At 41.3% G+C, this 15,550-nt stretch overlaps 1 protein-coding gene across 1 annotated transcript in view; it reads left to right on the top strand.

Annotated features, from left to right (window-relative positions):
• Positions 1-582: 582 nt before the first annotated feature.
• The window catches only part of SPMAP2L (sperm microtubule associated protein 2 like), a 44,731-nt gene continuing 29,763 nt past the window's right edge, over positions 583-15,550 (top strand). Inside the window, exons 1-2 of the mRNA XM_044387638.3 lie at positions 583-1,084; positions 13,802-13,832. Of these exons, the coding sequence (XP_044243573.2) occupies positions 583-1,084; positions 13,802-13,832 (533 nt within the window). The remainder of the gene's footprint in view (positions 1,085-13,801; positions 13,833-15,550) is intronic.

A 15,550-nucleotide genomic window follows, 5' to 3' on the forward strand; every position in this document is an offset into this window, starting at 1 on the left:
CTAAATTTGAGATTTTTCCTGACTATTAAGTTTGAATCAAATGACATATTGGTGTCGCCCATCTCCCATACCCACATTATGACTGTTGTGCATTTACTAGAAACTGATGGAAGTCAATCTTAGCGGTGGAGGGCCTTAGAATATTACCCCTCCCAGCATGATTAGGGAACAAAGGCCTATGGAGAACCGGCGCCACAGAACCCCTGAACCTAACAGGGACCTGGCTATGTGGCCCGAGTGGTACCTCAGCTAGACTGGAAGCTGCTATGTTGTCCCCAAGGCCTGAGCCACGAAAAGCACTCCAGAGTCCTCGCCCTTAACAAAAGGAACAGCTGGTCGGGAGCCCGCCGGTTTTTCTCCGCCGGCACGCTCGAGTGGGCGCCTGGAGGCAGGCGCGTCCCCTTGGCAACCGGAGAAAGCGCGGGGAGGGCCGCAGGGCCGGGCTGCTAGCGCCGGGCCTGGAGGGGGCGGGGCTTCGTCGCCCCGCAGCCCAAGCCCTTCGGGTCCCGCGCAAGACACCCAGCGCGCCTGCGTCCCGCTTCGAGGATCAGCGCCGCGCGCCGCCGGAGCTTCTGGGCACCAATGGAGGACGAAGAAGTTTCAGGCTCATCTGCGTTTACAGATGGGCATGGCGCGACAGAAATATCCGCTCCCTCCGAAGCCCTTCAGAAGCCCTTTGTCCTCAGGCTGCTCGACGTGCACAAGCTTGAGGGGCCGGAGGAACCAGAAGAGGCCGACAAGCAGACCCAGCAAGACCAATGGAACGAGTTTGATGAGGCCGAGGAGACATTTGAACCCCACACGTCCTATGAGCCCCACGAGCCCTATGAGCCCCACAAGCCCTATGAGTCCCACGAACCCTATGAGCCCCACAAAGCCTACGAGCCCCACAAAGCCTACGAGCCCCATGCACTCCGCAAGCCACGTAAGCTTCGCGAGCCCCGTAAACCCCAGGATCTTCATGCTCCCCGCGAGCCCCACAAGCCCAAGGAAGCCGAGTTGCTTCCCAGAGCTGCCGCCGTGGTGATCTCCCCTTCTCTGGTGACCAGGTTCCCACCAAGGATTCCGCCGTCTTCCCTGAGCGGTAGGTGTTGGGGCCCTTCCCAAGGCACTGAGCCACCCCGCCCTGTCTAGAACTGAGAGTTTGAATGTGAATGTGTGCACGCAAGAGCTCACTTTGTTTGAAAGAACGGTAATTTTTGTGTCATTTACCCGCTGCTTTGCAGTCATCTACCTTTGGACCGTATGTGACTCTGACGGGTAATTGAGACCGGGAAATGAGAGAACTGAATCTCTTCACTCTCTCCTGTCTTCACCTGATGACCTCCTAGATGTCCTTGATTATTCATTGTAACTTCTTTTTGAAGCTCCTCTTAATTCTTCTCTGTACTCATTGCATTTACTCTGGGATGCCACTATAGCACTTAAGATGCTATATTTTGCTCCCCAGTTAAAGGGAGGGATCCTTGAAGGGGGATATTTTTGTCAGTGTTTGGCACATGGTGGCACTCAATAAGTGCTAGCTATTACATTATTAAAGTTGTAAGAACTCATTAAGCAGAAATTCAAAGTGTACTTACTAAATGTTTACAGTCCTCGCCAAGTTCACAAGGTACCTTACAGGGCTAATGGGTCTTGGGTATTAACATCCCTTGCTCTAACCACACTGGGTTCACTTATGACTTTTCATTGATGATCCCACCCAAAACAATTCTTTGTCCATATTGGGCTTCCAGTCCCTCAGCTGACCACTTTTAATCTCATCTTCTCCTTGGCTCCTCTTTATCAGCTTACATTTTACGATTTGTCAGTGGCTTACCTACATATTCCACCACCCTGTTGACTCTGGCTATCCACGCTACTTCTCCAAGCAAAACCCCAGCCCTGGTTAAACCATCCATCCTCTGCCTACACCTGAGCAGCTGACTCTTGCTGAACAAAATCACACAATCATATGGTTTCTTTTATTTCAATTTCATGACCACACATCTTACTGGTTACATGATAACTTCCTAGCAAGCCCACTTTATTCACCTAGTAAGTTAGTTCTCCTAATCTCTGAGAAGATAACTGTCCTCTTTACTCTCCTCCAAATGTTACACTTTTGACCCCCAAACAGCTGAAGACTTTGTCTCACAATTTATTGAGCAAATAGAAACAGTCATGAGCTCTCTTATTTTCTTATTTACTTACTTACTTACTTACTTATTTATTTGACAGAGAGAGAGCACAAGCAGGCGGAGCAGCAGAGGGAGAGGGAGTAGTATAGCAGGCTCACCACAGAGCAGGGAGCCTGATGTGGGGCTTGATCCTAGGACCCCAGGACCATGACCTGAGCCGAAGACAGATGCTTAACCAACTGAGCCACCCAGGCACCCTGAGCTCTCTTATTTTCTTACCACTAATCTATTGCCTTACCCAAATCTTCACCTATGGATTCTTTTTACATATTTCAAAGAAGAATTGTGCCTTTTTCTGTGAAAAGCAAAATCCTCCACTTGTGCTTTGGATTCCGCTCTTGTCTCCTGAAGAATTTTGTTCTTGCCATAATCCCATTAATTAATTTCTCCATTTCTAATGAATCAGCCCATGAATGCTCACATGTACTCTATAAACATATACTCAAGAACCTTTCATCCTGAAAAAACCCTTGACCCCATGTCTTCTTCAGACCCCTCCTTCTCTCCCCATAGCCATCATTTTTCTGTTCTTTCATTGCAAAACTTGTCCAAAAAGTTGTCTATACTTACTCCGTTTTCCCACTCATTATTCTGTCCTCAACCCACCTAGTTAGGCTTCTTTTCCCTCCACTCCACTGAAACTGCTCTGATTTACTGCCTTACTCTCCACCACCAACCCTGTTATAATGCATGGAGATTTCAGTATCCATATGGATGATTCACTTGGCTTCTCAGTTCTTTGACCTCCTCACTTTGAATGATGGTGTTCTTCATCCCATTTTAGGCATTCACTTCTCTAGCCTTTGTAATGTCAATGGCTGTGTCATTTCCAAAATTTTTTATCAAGCACTCTAATCTCTAACCCTGTCCTATCTTTCCAACTCACTCACTCCTTCTTGTACCCCCTCTATCAATTCTTCAGCTTCAAAAGGACCTCTAACCCATTGATGCTATTAAGTTTTCATGATATATCACTACCTTTTGTCCTCTGTCTCCCTTTACTCACTTGATAGTCCACGGTTCATTAATGGAATCACTCCCTTGCAAATATCCTTACCTCCCTTGCTTTTCCCTCTATCATTCTTGCCCAGTTAATCCAATTCTTGCCAGCACTTGGAAAACAATGACAAGAGAAAAACAAACTATGCTGACTGATTTTAAATTAATGACTTTGAAATTCAAGTGGGTTCTCAATGCTGAAATTCAAGTGGGCTCTCAGTGCTGCTCGGCAAACATACTACATTTCCCTGTCAATTCATTTTCCAGCATAGAATCTACCAAATTACCAGCATCTGTATATATATACTCTGCCTTTTCTCCTGTTAATAATCGATGAACCATCTTTATTCCTATTAAAGGCCATTCTCTCAACCTGTATGTTGGATTCCATCCTATCTAACTTTAAGCTCTTTGCTCCTAAAATTAGCCCGTCTCTCTCCTACATCATTTTATTTTCTCTACTGGTTCATTCAGCACATGAACATGCAGCAATAACTTGCATCTTAAACAAAACAAAACAAAACAAAACAAAAAACCCTCCCTTAATCCCATGTATCCCTCCAGATACCACTCCTATTTCTCTGCTCCTCAAAACAGTTGTTATCTCCATAGCCTCACTTCTCATTCTCTTAAGAACCCACTTTAACATTCATCTCCTCTACTTGGCTGAAGTTGCTCTTGTTGAGGTCATAATGACCTCTGCCTTGCCAAAATCCAGTGGTTAATTCTTCATCCTCATCTTACTCATTGGACACGTTCACTCCCTCTTTGTAGGAAGTCCTTCTTTACTTGCCTTCATTGCCCTCCTATCTCATCAGTTGTTCCTGACTCAGTTTTCTTTGAGTCAGGAACTTCTCTTCCCAGCCTCTAGGTTGAAGTGAGTGATGGCTCAGTTTTCTCAGATTCTTTAGAACTTTCCTTGTTCCCTAAGCAATGTCATCAGTTCCATGGCTTTAATTGTATGCTGGTAACTTCTCAAATTTCTCCCTTGAGTTCCAGAGTTTTATAACCAACTGTCTATTTACTATCCCTACTTGAGTATCTAGTAGGCATGTAAAATTGAATGTGTCCATAACTGAACTCTTACGTCCACACCCAAACTTGCTCTTCCTTCACTGTTCCTCATTTCAGCAAATGGTACCACCACTCATTCCTCTAGGTGCTAGAACCAAAAAACCTTGGAGTCATTTTTTTTTTTTTAAGATTTTGTTTATTTATTTGACAGAGAGACAGCCAGCCAGAGAGAGAGGGAACACAAGCAGGGGAAGTGGGAGAGGAAGAAGCAGGCTCCCAGGGGAGGAGCCTGATGTGGGGCTCGATCCCATAACGCCAGGATCACACCCTGAGCCGAAGGCAGACGCTTAACGACTGAGCCACCCAGGTGCCCCAAAAAACCTTGGAGTCATTCTTGACACCTGTTTTTCTCTTACACTCAGCCTCCAAACCATCAGCAAACCTCAATTTTGAGATATATCGTGACTGAGCACTTATTAACATCTAAAGCTGCATCATCTTTGTAAGTCACTATCATCTCTTGCTTGATCCACTAGAGTGGCTTTCAGCATGTTCTTGCTTCCACTCTTGCCCCATTCCTCCCCGTCCCCCTCCAGTTTATTGTTCATATAGTGGTCTTGGATCTTAGAACATAAATGATATGCAACTCGCCTGCTCTCACCTCTCCAGAGGGGGTTCTCATCTCACATAGTTTGTAATCTAAAGTCTTTAGCAGGCCTGCAAGGCCCCACATGATCTGGCTCCCACCTGCCTCTCCATCCAAATGTCCCACCATCTCCCCGCCATCTCTGCTCTCCAACCACATGGCCTCCTTGCTCCCACCTCACAGTCATTTCTTTTGACTTTTCGTCTGCCAGGATACCCTTTGCTCAAGTATTTGTCACCTTACGAAGATAGACCAGATCACTCTGTTAAAAAGAACACTTTCTAGCCTGCTCATTTTCTTTAAAGTACTTGTCTAACTGATTCTGCAGTATTATGTGTATATTTGTTTACTGTTTATATTAAGCTCACAGAGGGCAAAACCTTTGTCTTTTCCACCGTTTCATCCTCAATGCCTCAAGTAGTGCCTGGAACAAGTTAGGACTTAGCAATTATTGTTGAATGAAGGATTTCTTTATTCAGCCTCTGTCACCAAGTCCAGTGGTTCCTTCTCTATCCTTAGGGTTGTTAAGAAAATTAATTGAGTTAATATCTGTAAAGCATTTAGAGCAGATTGTGGTACTGCTAAGTGCTTAGTAGATGTTAGCCATTCTTAGTAGTGGTGTTAGTATTTTTATCTTATTTGACCTCTGGGCAGCATTTAATACAATTGACCACTCCCTTCTTGAAACATATACCTCTTAGTCTAGGCCTCTGTGACACCACAGTCCCCCAGTTTATCACCTATGTGACTGCTTGCTTCTTGGGCTCGTTTGCTGAGCCCTCCCTATTTTCCTGTACTCTAAAGAGCTCCATCCTGACCCCTTTTCTTTTTTTTCTTTTTCTTTTTTTTTTACTTTTCCCTCCCAGGCTGTCGTATGTACACTTATGGCTTTAAATAGCATGTCTGTACTACTGCCTCCTAAATTTATATATTCCAGCTCTACTCTCTTTCCTGAGTCTCACACTCATGTATTCAAACTGCCTACTGGACATCTCCATTTGGATATATCATAGGCATCACAAAGTAATATACTTTGAGATAGAAGTCTTGATTTTTCTCCCAATCTTGTTCCTCCCTCCCTCCTCCAACTGAATGCTTCCAGAAATTGCCAAATAGATTGCAGAGGAAACAAAGGTAGAAGCAGGGAGACTACTCGAGAAGCTCATCTAAAAATCCAGGTGAGAAATGGCCGTAATTGGGATGAGGGTGTAGCAATGCAAATAAATTAATTCAAGAAATAGAAAAACTAACAGCTGGCATTGGATACATTTGATTTGAAGGTGAAGGAGGAGGAGGAGTCAGGGACAAAGTAGATTTTTTTTGGCTTGATCAAACTGGATGCTATTTTATAAAGTAAGGATGGCACCCTCACTATATAATTCTGCTTGTGGCTTCCCATCGCTCTTAGGATCAACGAAACCTTTGCAGGGGTCTCTAGAGCTCCATGGTCCCTCTGACCTCACTCCCTTCCAATCCCTCTTGCTTACTGTGCCCCAGTCATACTGGCTTCTTTTCTGTTCTCTAAAAGGCCAATCCCGTACTTGCCCCTGCTTCAGAATCTGTATTTGTGGTTTCCTCTCCCTAGATGCTTATTATTTTTCCAGGATTGTCATGATTAATTCCTGTTCAGGTCCCAGTCCACATTTTTATTTTATTTTTTCTTTCCTTTTTAATTAATTAATTTTGTGTTTGTTTATTTATTTATTTTTCTTCCAAGTTTTTATTTAAATTCCAGTTAGTTATGGGGAGCCTGGCTGGCTCAGTTGGTGGAGCATGTGACTCTTGATCTCTGGGTTGTGAGTTTGAGCCCCACATTTGAAATAATTACTTAAAAAAATTTTTTTTAATTAAAAAAATAAATTCCAGTTAGTTTACAGTGTAATATTAGTTTCAGGTGTAGAATTTAGTGATTCAGCACTTAGAGTTCTCATCACAACAAGGGCCCTTCTTAATCCCCATCACCTACTTAACCCATCCCCCACCCACCTCCACTCTGGTAACCATCAGTTCATTCTCTATAGTCAAGAGTCTGTTTTACGGTTTTCCTCTCTCTCCCCACCCCGTGTTCATTTTTTTTGTTTCTCAAATTCCACATATGAGTGAACTCATATGGTATTTGTCTTTCTCTGCCACTCCATGTTTTTAAAAGGTGGGAAAGCCTAGCTCTTAAGAGGGCCTTCCCTGTCTATGATGCCTAAAGTAAGCCCCTCTGATGTAGCTTGATGATGACATTCTCTCAAAAGTTCTCAAACTCTGCTTTGGAAAATACTACTTTAAAATTTCCTATCTTATCAATTTGTTTTCTAGATTTTAGATTTTCCTTGTTAAAAATCCTGTCTTTACATTAGTTCCCTTGGTAAGGCTTAATAAGCATCTAGCATATTTGCATAATATTTAGGAGATATTTAGTCAGCATGTCACCATACTTCTGTTCATTCAATAAGATTCCTTCATCCACCGAACATTTGCTGAGCATCTACTAAAGCACTCTTTGTGTCCTGTGGGGCTGTAAAGATGACTGACACATGGCAGTTTGGTTGTGTGCATATTTTTAAAATTTTTATTACAGAATAGGGCCCATCATCTATTACCTTACTAAGGTATCATCATCTAATCATCAGTGTCACTGTTAAAATTTATTAAGCACTTACTATGTTCAGGATGTAGACACTGAACCATAGATGAGTAAGACAGGATCCCATCCTTGAAGGACTGTCAGTGTGGTTGGGGAGGCTAAACACATCCATAACAATAACACATCCACATAGCATACAAAGTAAAGTAGATCGGAGTATCCCACAGGACAGTCACTTCATTGTTCTGAGTTGAATGACAATACTAACCTCTATTTTTGATGGAGAAGAAAGGCTCAGAAAAAAATAGGACCAAAGTATTCATTTAAGGTACTTTCCTAAAATAGGCTGAAGTAAAGATTAAATATTTAATCTCAAGCATACAGAACTAAGAGTACTTCATTTGGATTTTATGTATGTGTGTATATATGTATGGATGGATGTGGGCTCTATGCCCGGCATGGAGCCCGTTGTGGGGCTTGAACTCATGACCCTTAGATCAAGTCCTGAGCTGAGATCAAGAGTCAGATGTGCTCAAAACTGACTGAGCGACCCTGGCGCCCCTTAATTTGGATTTATAAGGGATTAGGGAAGTGATTTAAAAGAAAGAATCTCAGACAAGTGTGGGAGTATGGAGGGAAATCAAATTGAGTAAAACTTTTTTTAAAATTTAAAACTTTTTTGAAATTTGTAAGACATTTACATGATTAAAAAACCAAAACAATCTTAAAAGACTACAAGGAAGTGTCACCTTCCCACCCTGTCCCCTCTCTCCCCTTTTACAAGTAACCACTTTTATTCGTTTCTATTTATCTTTATATAAATACAAGAAAATAGTACAAGCTTATGTGTGTGTTCCCCCTCTCTTATCAAAGAGTAGTGCATGCTATCCTGTTCTTCACTCTTCACTTGACAGCATATCTTCCCATATAACTACATATAGAGTTTCCTCATTCTTTTTTAAAAAGCAGATGCCTCATGTTTTATGACATAGTTGTGCCACTACGAGTTTAACACCTCATTTGTTCCTGGATGTTGCTATTATTACAAGCAGTGCTGCAGTAGATAAATCTGTACATGATGTCGTTTAGTACACATCATACAGGTGTATCTGTAGAATAAATATCCAGAAGTGGGATGCTGGAGGGTAAACACATCTGGAACTCTGATTTAACAAAATGGCCTTCCGTGGGAGTTGATGTTATTTTGTACGCCCAATGAAAGTGGCAATGGAAGTGTCTGTTCTCTATAGCCTCACCATTGTAGTGTGTGGTTGGACTTAAGGCCTTTTGAAAATCTAATTGATGTGGGCTCTTGGGTGGCTCAGTCGGTTAAGCATCTGCCTTTGGCTTAGGTCATGACCCCAGGGTCCTGGCATCGAGTCTCACATTGGGCTCCTTGCTCAGTGGGGAGCCTGTTTCTCCCTCTCTCTCTGCCCCTGCTTGTGCTTGCTCTCATTCTCTCTCTCTCTCTCTCAAATAAATAAATAAAATCTTAAAAAAAAAAAGAAAATCTAATTGATGAAAAACTAGTGTGTCAATTAAGTTTTAATTTGCATTTGTCTCACTATCTGTATGACATTAAGCATCTTTTTTGATATATATATTTTCTCATGTCCTTTGACTATTTTCCTTTTGACTTGCTAAGTATTTTTCTTGCTTACAAGGAGATTAGCCCTTTGTCTGGGATATGTATGAACTTTTTTTTTCTGTTTGTTGGTGGTCTCCTTGTCTTTGCTTGTTTTTATTTCATTTTGTTTTGCCACAAAAATATTTTTATAGTAAAATTTATCAAACATTACTTTTATGGCTTTTTGGAATCATAATTAGAAAGTCCTTCTTCCACTTCTAGGTTATGAAGGAATTACCCATGTGTTTTCTTTTATAATCTTTTAAAAAAATATTTAAATCTTTGATCCATTCAGAATTTATCCTGGTGTTTGGTGTAAGTTATAAATCCAGCTTTCTTAGCAGCTACCCAAGTTGCCAGTGCTGTCTCACATAGATGAAATTGGGTAAAAATGAACATGAAAAATAGATTTGAAATTTGAGAAAAAGGGTCACAAAAGTGTAGGTGTGAGAGGAGGCACAGCTTAATAGTTAGAGGATGTAATAGTTTTGACCTCTAGTTTGCACAGAAGTCCCTGGTTTCTGTTGTTGTTGTCATCTAACTAGATGGAAGGACTTGTCCTTTTTCTGTCTCTGCTTTCTCAACCTCAAGCAAAACCCTTTCCTACGCTCTCCTATCTCTTGCCCAATGTCCCTGAGCTAAGGCAGTGGGGAGCATTGTGCTAGGGAGCCGTACCTAGGAGAAGAGCAAGAAGAATGAACAATAGTGACGGATCACATAGCTTATTACATCATATCAAAGAACATCTCATTGTTTGTTTACATAGTCATACCCAAAATAGAAGTGGACTGCTTTATGACCAATCTCCAGAACAATAGTGCACATAAAACAAGCACAAATTTTACTTCAAAAAGCCTTGAAAACTAAAGTAGGTCTTACTGAACAGTATCTTACAGGCAACTATACCATTGAACATAGAGTGAAACCTGCTAAAAATGCTCTCGAGGCATCATCGTTCTTCCCAAGTCCCAATCCTCATGACAGCTAATCTCCAAAAATACCTCTCCTATTTCTCTCAAGTTCCAGCTTGCCTCTCTCTTACCCTCTCTTCGTGTGCCCCCTAGATCTATTCTGAGAGGTGCTCCCTGCTTTTTTTTGGTAGGTCTAGTGGTACCCCATTCAGTACAACTCAGGACTAGAGGCTGAACATCTCAAACATGGGTTCCTTTGGAGGCAGGATAGAGGGCAAAGTGGAGAACAGTTTTACTTAGACATTTCATCCTTATATGTTACAAAATGCTTTATTGTGCTTGCAATGGGACTCACAGTGAACAATGCCTCACTACTGCCATGGGGGAAGAATAGGTTTCATCAGGCTCTCTCCCAGCAGATGGCAGCCTTCTCCATCAAATGGCTTAGACCATCCCATTTTTTAGCTGTAGGTGGCAACGTGAGTGATGTGGTTTGGATGCTGCAGAATAAAATACAGACATTTAAAGGGCCTAATGCCCCCATAATGTTCTGATTATCTCTTAGAGGGAGTTGGTGTCCATTATTTTGCTCAAAATCCTTTGGGAGCTTCCTCCTGGTAGCCTTTAAATAAAAGCCAAATTCCTGCAGGGCTCACTGGGATCTGGCCCAACCACAAATCCTACTGTCCTCTCCCTTGCTCCCTTCCCTCCAGCCACCCTGAGCAGCTGTCTTCCTGTGCCTTTTGCTTGATTCCACCTCAGGACCTTTACACTTGCCATCTCCTCTGTCTGAAATGCTTTCCCTCTCTCTCCTGGTTAGAGCCAGGTTTTGGTTTCAGCCTGTCTGATTCCAGAGCCAGGAGTCTTACCCATTGAACAATATTGTGGTAGAGCCCAAACTTGTCTGCTTCAAAAAATACCAGTACCTGTGTTCCACCTCCAAAGATTGTGGATTTAATTGGTCTAGGGTGTGACCTGGGCCCCACAATTTTTTAAAAGATCCCCCAAGTGATCTTCAGTGTGCAGACAAGTTTGGAAACCATTGTGGTAGTGCTTTGCTTGGAGCATTAGTTAATAATAGCCACCTGAGAGCTGTTCTATCCCACCAATTGGTAAGATAACATCAAAAGTATTTCTAAAATAAAGAGTGCAAGGGGTGCCTGTGTGGCTCAGTTGGTTAAGCATCTGACTCTTGATTGTGGCTGAGGTCATGATCTCAGGGTCATGAGATTGAGCGCTGTATCAGGCTCTGCACTGGGCATGAGCCTCTTAAGATTCTCTCTCTCCCTCTCCTCCTCTCTCTCTCTGTCTTAAAAAAAAAAAAAAAGAGTGCAAGCTCTACCTATGGGAGAAGCTACCATGAAAGGGCAATAGAAAAAGTGTTATTCATTCATATTATCAGTATTTGTAGAAGTGTTTTTAGAAATGATTCAGTGTTACACTGACTTTCTGACCTGTGTATATAAAGCTGGGAACCAAGCTTGCTGGATACACAAAAAAATCCATGGAACAAGTGTTGCATCTGTGCTGAGTGACAGCCTGACTGGGCACAAGGGGCGTATTTGTAGTCTACTCTCCCCTTTTCCTTAGGTCTGAGTCAGTTTAGCCTTAAAAAATAGAATAATAGATTGGGCGCCTGCGTGGCTCAGTTGGTTGGGCATCTGACTCTCGATTTCAGCCCAGATCATGAACTTGGGGTCTTGAGATTGGGCTCCACACTGGGCTCCATGCTCAGCGGGGGGAGTCTGCTTCTCTCTCTCTCCCCCCCCTCCCCTCCCCCTGCTCATGCTCTCTCTCTCTCTCTCAAATAAATAAATAAATCTTTAAAAACAAGTAGAGTAATAGAAAATATCCCAATTCAAAAATTTGTTTACTATTTTTTTTTTTAAGTTTGTAACCTATCTCCTACTATGCTGTAAACTCCTTGAGAGGTGAACTTACTTATTTTTGTTCCTCTCAGCATTGGCACCATGCTGCACATGGTAGAAACCCACTCAATACTGGGTTGCTGTGTTTCCTGCAGTGCTCCCACGCTGATACACTAGAGTTGTAACTGATAATTCTGATCACCATGCATATCTATGCAGGGTACTCTACATATATGTCACTAATCTTTATACAGACATACCTATTACCCTCCTATCTGAGAAGGGAAAGTGAGTCTCAGAGAAGTTAAGCAGCTTGCCCAAGGTTGTACGACTAACAGAACTGGGGTTTGAGCTATGTCTGTCTGATGCCAGAGCACACCCACCTTCCTTTACCCAAAATACTTCAGAGGGTAGGCAGTGGTACTTCAGAACTCTCAGATGTGATTAAAAATTCCCAAGAAAAAACCGTCTGGAACAAACTGTCCTTATGAAGCCTATTATAATAGTCCTTTACATAACTTGGCCTGTATGATCTCCTACATTTTCCCACATTTAGCAAAAAACTAAGCATGATTTTTTTTTAAAGTGGGTTCCATGCTGGGCCCCAGTGCAGGGCCTGAACTCATGATCTTGAGATCAAGACCAGCCAAGATCAAGAGTCAGACATGTAACCAACTGAGCTACGCAGGTGCCCCAAAACATTTTTTAAAAAGATTTTATTTATTTAACAGAGAGAGAGTGAGTATGAGCAGGGTGGGGCAGAGGGAGAGGGAGAAGCAGACTTCCTGCTGAGTGGGGAGCCCAACACAGAGCTGGATCCCAGGACCCCAAGATCATGACCTGAGCCGAAGTCAGACACTCAACCAACTGAGCCACCCAGGTGCCCCTGAACCATGATTTTTAATTTGCTTAACCATTTCTTCTGTTTTGGACATTTCAGGTGTATCCAATTTTCCACTGATACCACAATAAACGTTTTTGTGCATACATTTTTGCTATACTTGGAATAATTTCTTTTTTTTTTAAGATTTCATTTATCTATTTGACAGAAAGAGAGCAAGCACAAGCAGGGGGAGCAGCAGGCAAAGGGAGAAGTAGGCTCCCCATTGAGCAGGGAGCCCAATGTGGGGCTCGATCCCAGGACCCTGGGATCACGACCTGAGCCAAAGGTGGACACTCAATCAACTGAGCCACCCAGGCACCCCTGGAATAATTTCTTTAGGGTACATTTCTACAAGTAGAATTAGGTTAAGGAATATAGGCCTTGCCGACTTGTACTGCCAAATTATTTTTCATACAGTATACTAGTTTAGATGTCCACCAGCAGTACCCAAGAGTACTCATCTCATCTTATCCATCTGGTTTCATTATCCTCTGCAAAATTTATTCTGCTAATTTTATAGTTAAAAAAAAATCTCATTCTTAACTTACATTGTTTTGATTACAAACAAGCATGAACTTTTTCTTTTATTTATATATCTTTATATATGCATTTATGTCTTCATATATGAATTCAGTTTCTGTCCTTTGTCGATTCAACTTTTGACACATACCTTGGGGTTTTTCTTATTCATGTATACTATTGTAATCTTCAGGTATTAAGACTATTAACCCTTTGTCATATTTGTTGCCAAATATTTTCATTTCCTCTTCAAGTTTTAATTTTTGGCACATAGAAGTTTTAAGTTTTAAATATTTTAATCTATATTATTCCTGTATATCTCTTGTCACCTTTAACTGAGATTAAAATCTAGTGATTAAGTAGATATCCTCTTATTTTTGCTCTAATTCAGTTAAAAAACATTTAACGTCTAGATTTACCTGTGATTTATTTTGGTACATGGTGTGACATATTTAATTTAGCAACTCCCCTAGATAATTCTTTTTGACTGTCTCTTTTTCTGTTGATTTGTGACGCTATCTTTATCGTATCTTTGATTCTTAGTGCATCTAATGTTTGCTTTTACTTTTCTTTTTGTAGATCCTGGTCCCTGTGGCATTGCAAGAAAATGGTAAGACTGTCGGTATAGTACTCTTCTCCCAGACTACCTAGCTGATGGGGCAGACTCACTCTGGGGCATCTGAAGGAAAAGCCTATCTTGGGGGTTCCTTTATCATTTATCCCTTTTATCTTGGGGGTTCCTGTGCTTTTTCTTCGTTGTAAGGCCATTTTCTAATGACAGTTCCTGTGTAAAAAGGAAACGAGATCTAAGTGATTCAGAAGTGAGATGGGGGAAGAGGACTGAGATGTAGGAGAACTCGCCTTAGATTCGCTCAGTGTTTTACTTGTTTGCTAGATACTAGGTGTATGTTACATGCTCGGTTTGAACCTTTAAGGGACTTGGGATGCTGCATTGACAGTCTCATGTCACAGGTTTTGTGAAGCTCGGGGTCAGTATATCCTGATCTCCCCTCATCTCTATCTCAAGCACAGTAGCTAATGAAATTTCAAGAAAGTGCTCTCTATGGAAGAAAGCAAGTGTGTACATACAGTACACAGAACAGATGCCTCCTGAGAATCAATGCTTATTTTTTGTTTCCCTAAGATGGAGTTAGAAGAGGTAATAGAGTAGAATCATTAAAGAGAAATACCAAAGATTAATACCAATGGCTCAGATAGATGAGAAGTAAATAATAATAATTTTATTTGTATCCATTCTTTGAATAAATGGATTAAATCATTCATATTTATTATTATTATTTAACATTTACATTTATTGTTATTATTTGGAGTTTTTGGATTTCTTTTATTTTTTTAAAATTTTCCCTATCCTTGAGATAGGGAGAGATCTCTCTTTCTTTTCTTTTTTCTTTTTAAGATTTATTTATTTGAGAGAGAGTGGGAGCATGGTGGGGGGGGGAGGAGCAGTGGGAGAGGGAGAAGCAGACTCCCTGCTGAGCTCGGAGCCCCATGCGGGGCTTGATCCCATGACCTGAGCCAAAACCAAGAATCTGATGCTCAACGGACTGAGCCACCCAGGCATCCCTAGAGTTTTTTGGATTTATTTGCTATGCTTTCTAGTGTGTTTGTTTTTTCCCCGCTCAACTCTTTCAGGCAGTAAATACTACTACCTTATCTTTATGTAATGCTTTGCAGTTAAAAAAAATTTCTTTTTTCTCACAAGAATCCTGAGAAGTTGATAGGGCAGATAAATCAACTAGATTTTACTGAGGGAAAATGAAATTCAGAGAAATTATGTCACTTTCCTGAGGTTGTGTGGTGGCTGAGTTAGAAGAGCTGGTAGAACTAACATTATAGTGTTACCAAGCACCCACTTAAAATACCACAGTACTTCAAATAAATGTATGTCAGGTGAGCAAACTCTCCTGTGGCTAAGTAGACAGTGAAATAGTTTATACCTGATAAGTTTTTATACTTAAAAAAAAGACTGTGAAGAGAGTGTTTTTTAAAAAAATTTTTTTTCTCTTATTGTTATACCACTTCTTGCTCTTGTTTGGGTGGTTGATTTGGCTTGATTCCATGAGGAAACTATGTTTGCTTTATTATTTATCCCTGCCCCCGTCGTCTAAAAATATTCTTGTTAAAGGAATATGCTGTGTCTATTCCTTTAGGCATAGGAATGCCTATTGGCATTGGCAAAGAAAATATTTTCTGAATAAACAACGTAGTTAAATGTAAAAGAGCATTTTGACTGAAAGAGATTTGTTTGTATTACCTGCAATCATTTCCATCATTATTGTTGTATAAAGGTATATTTATTGTTCTGCA

The sequence above is a fragment of the Ursus arctos genome, unplaced genomic scaffold (assembly GCF_023065955.2).
Source record: "Ursus arctos isolate Adak ecotype North America unplaced genomic scaffold, UrsArc2.0 scaffold_9, whole genome shotgun sequence".
Taxonomy (NCBI): domain Eukaryota; kingdom Metazoa; phylum Chordata; class Mammalia; order Carnivora; family Ursidae; genus Ursus; species Ursus arctos.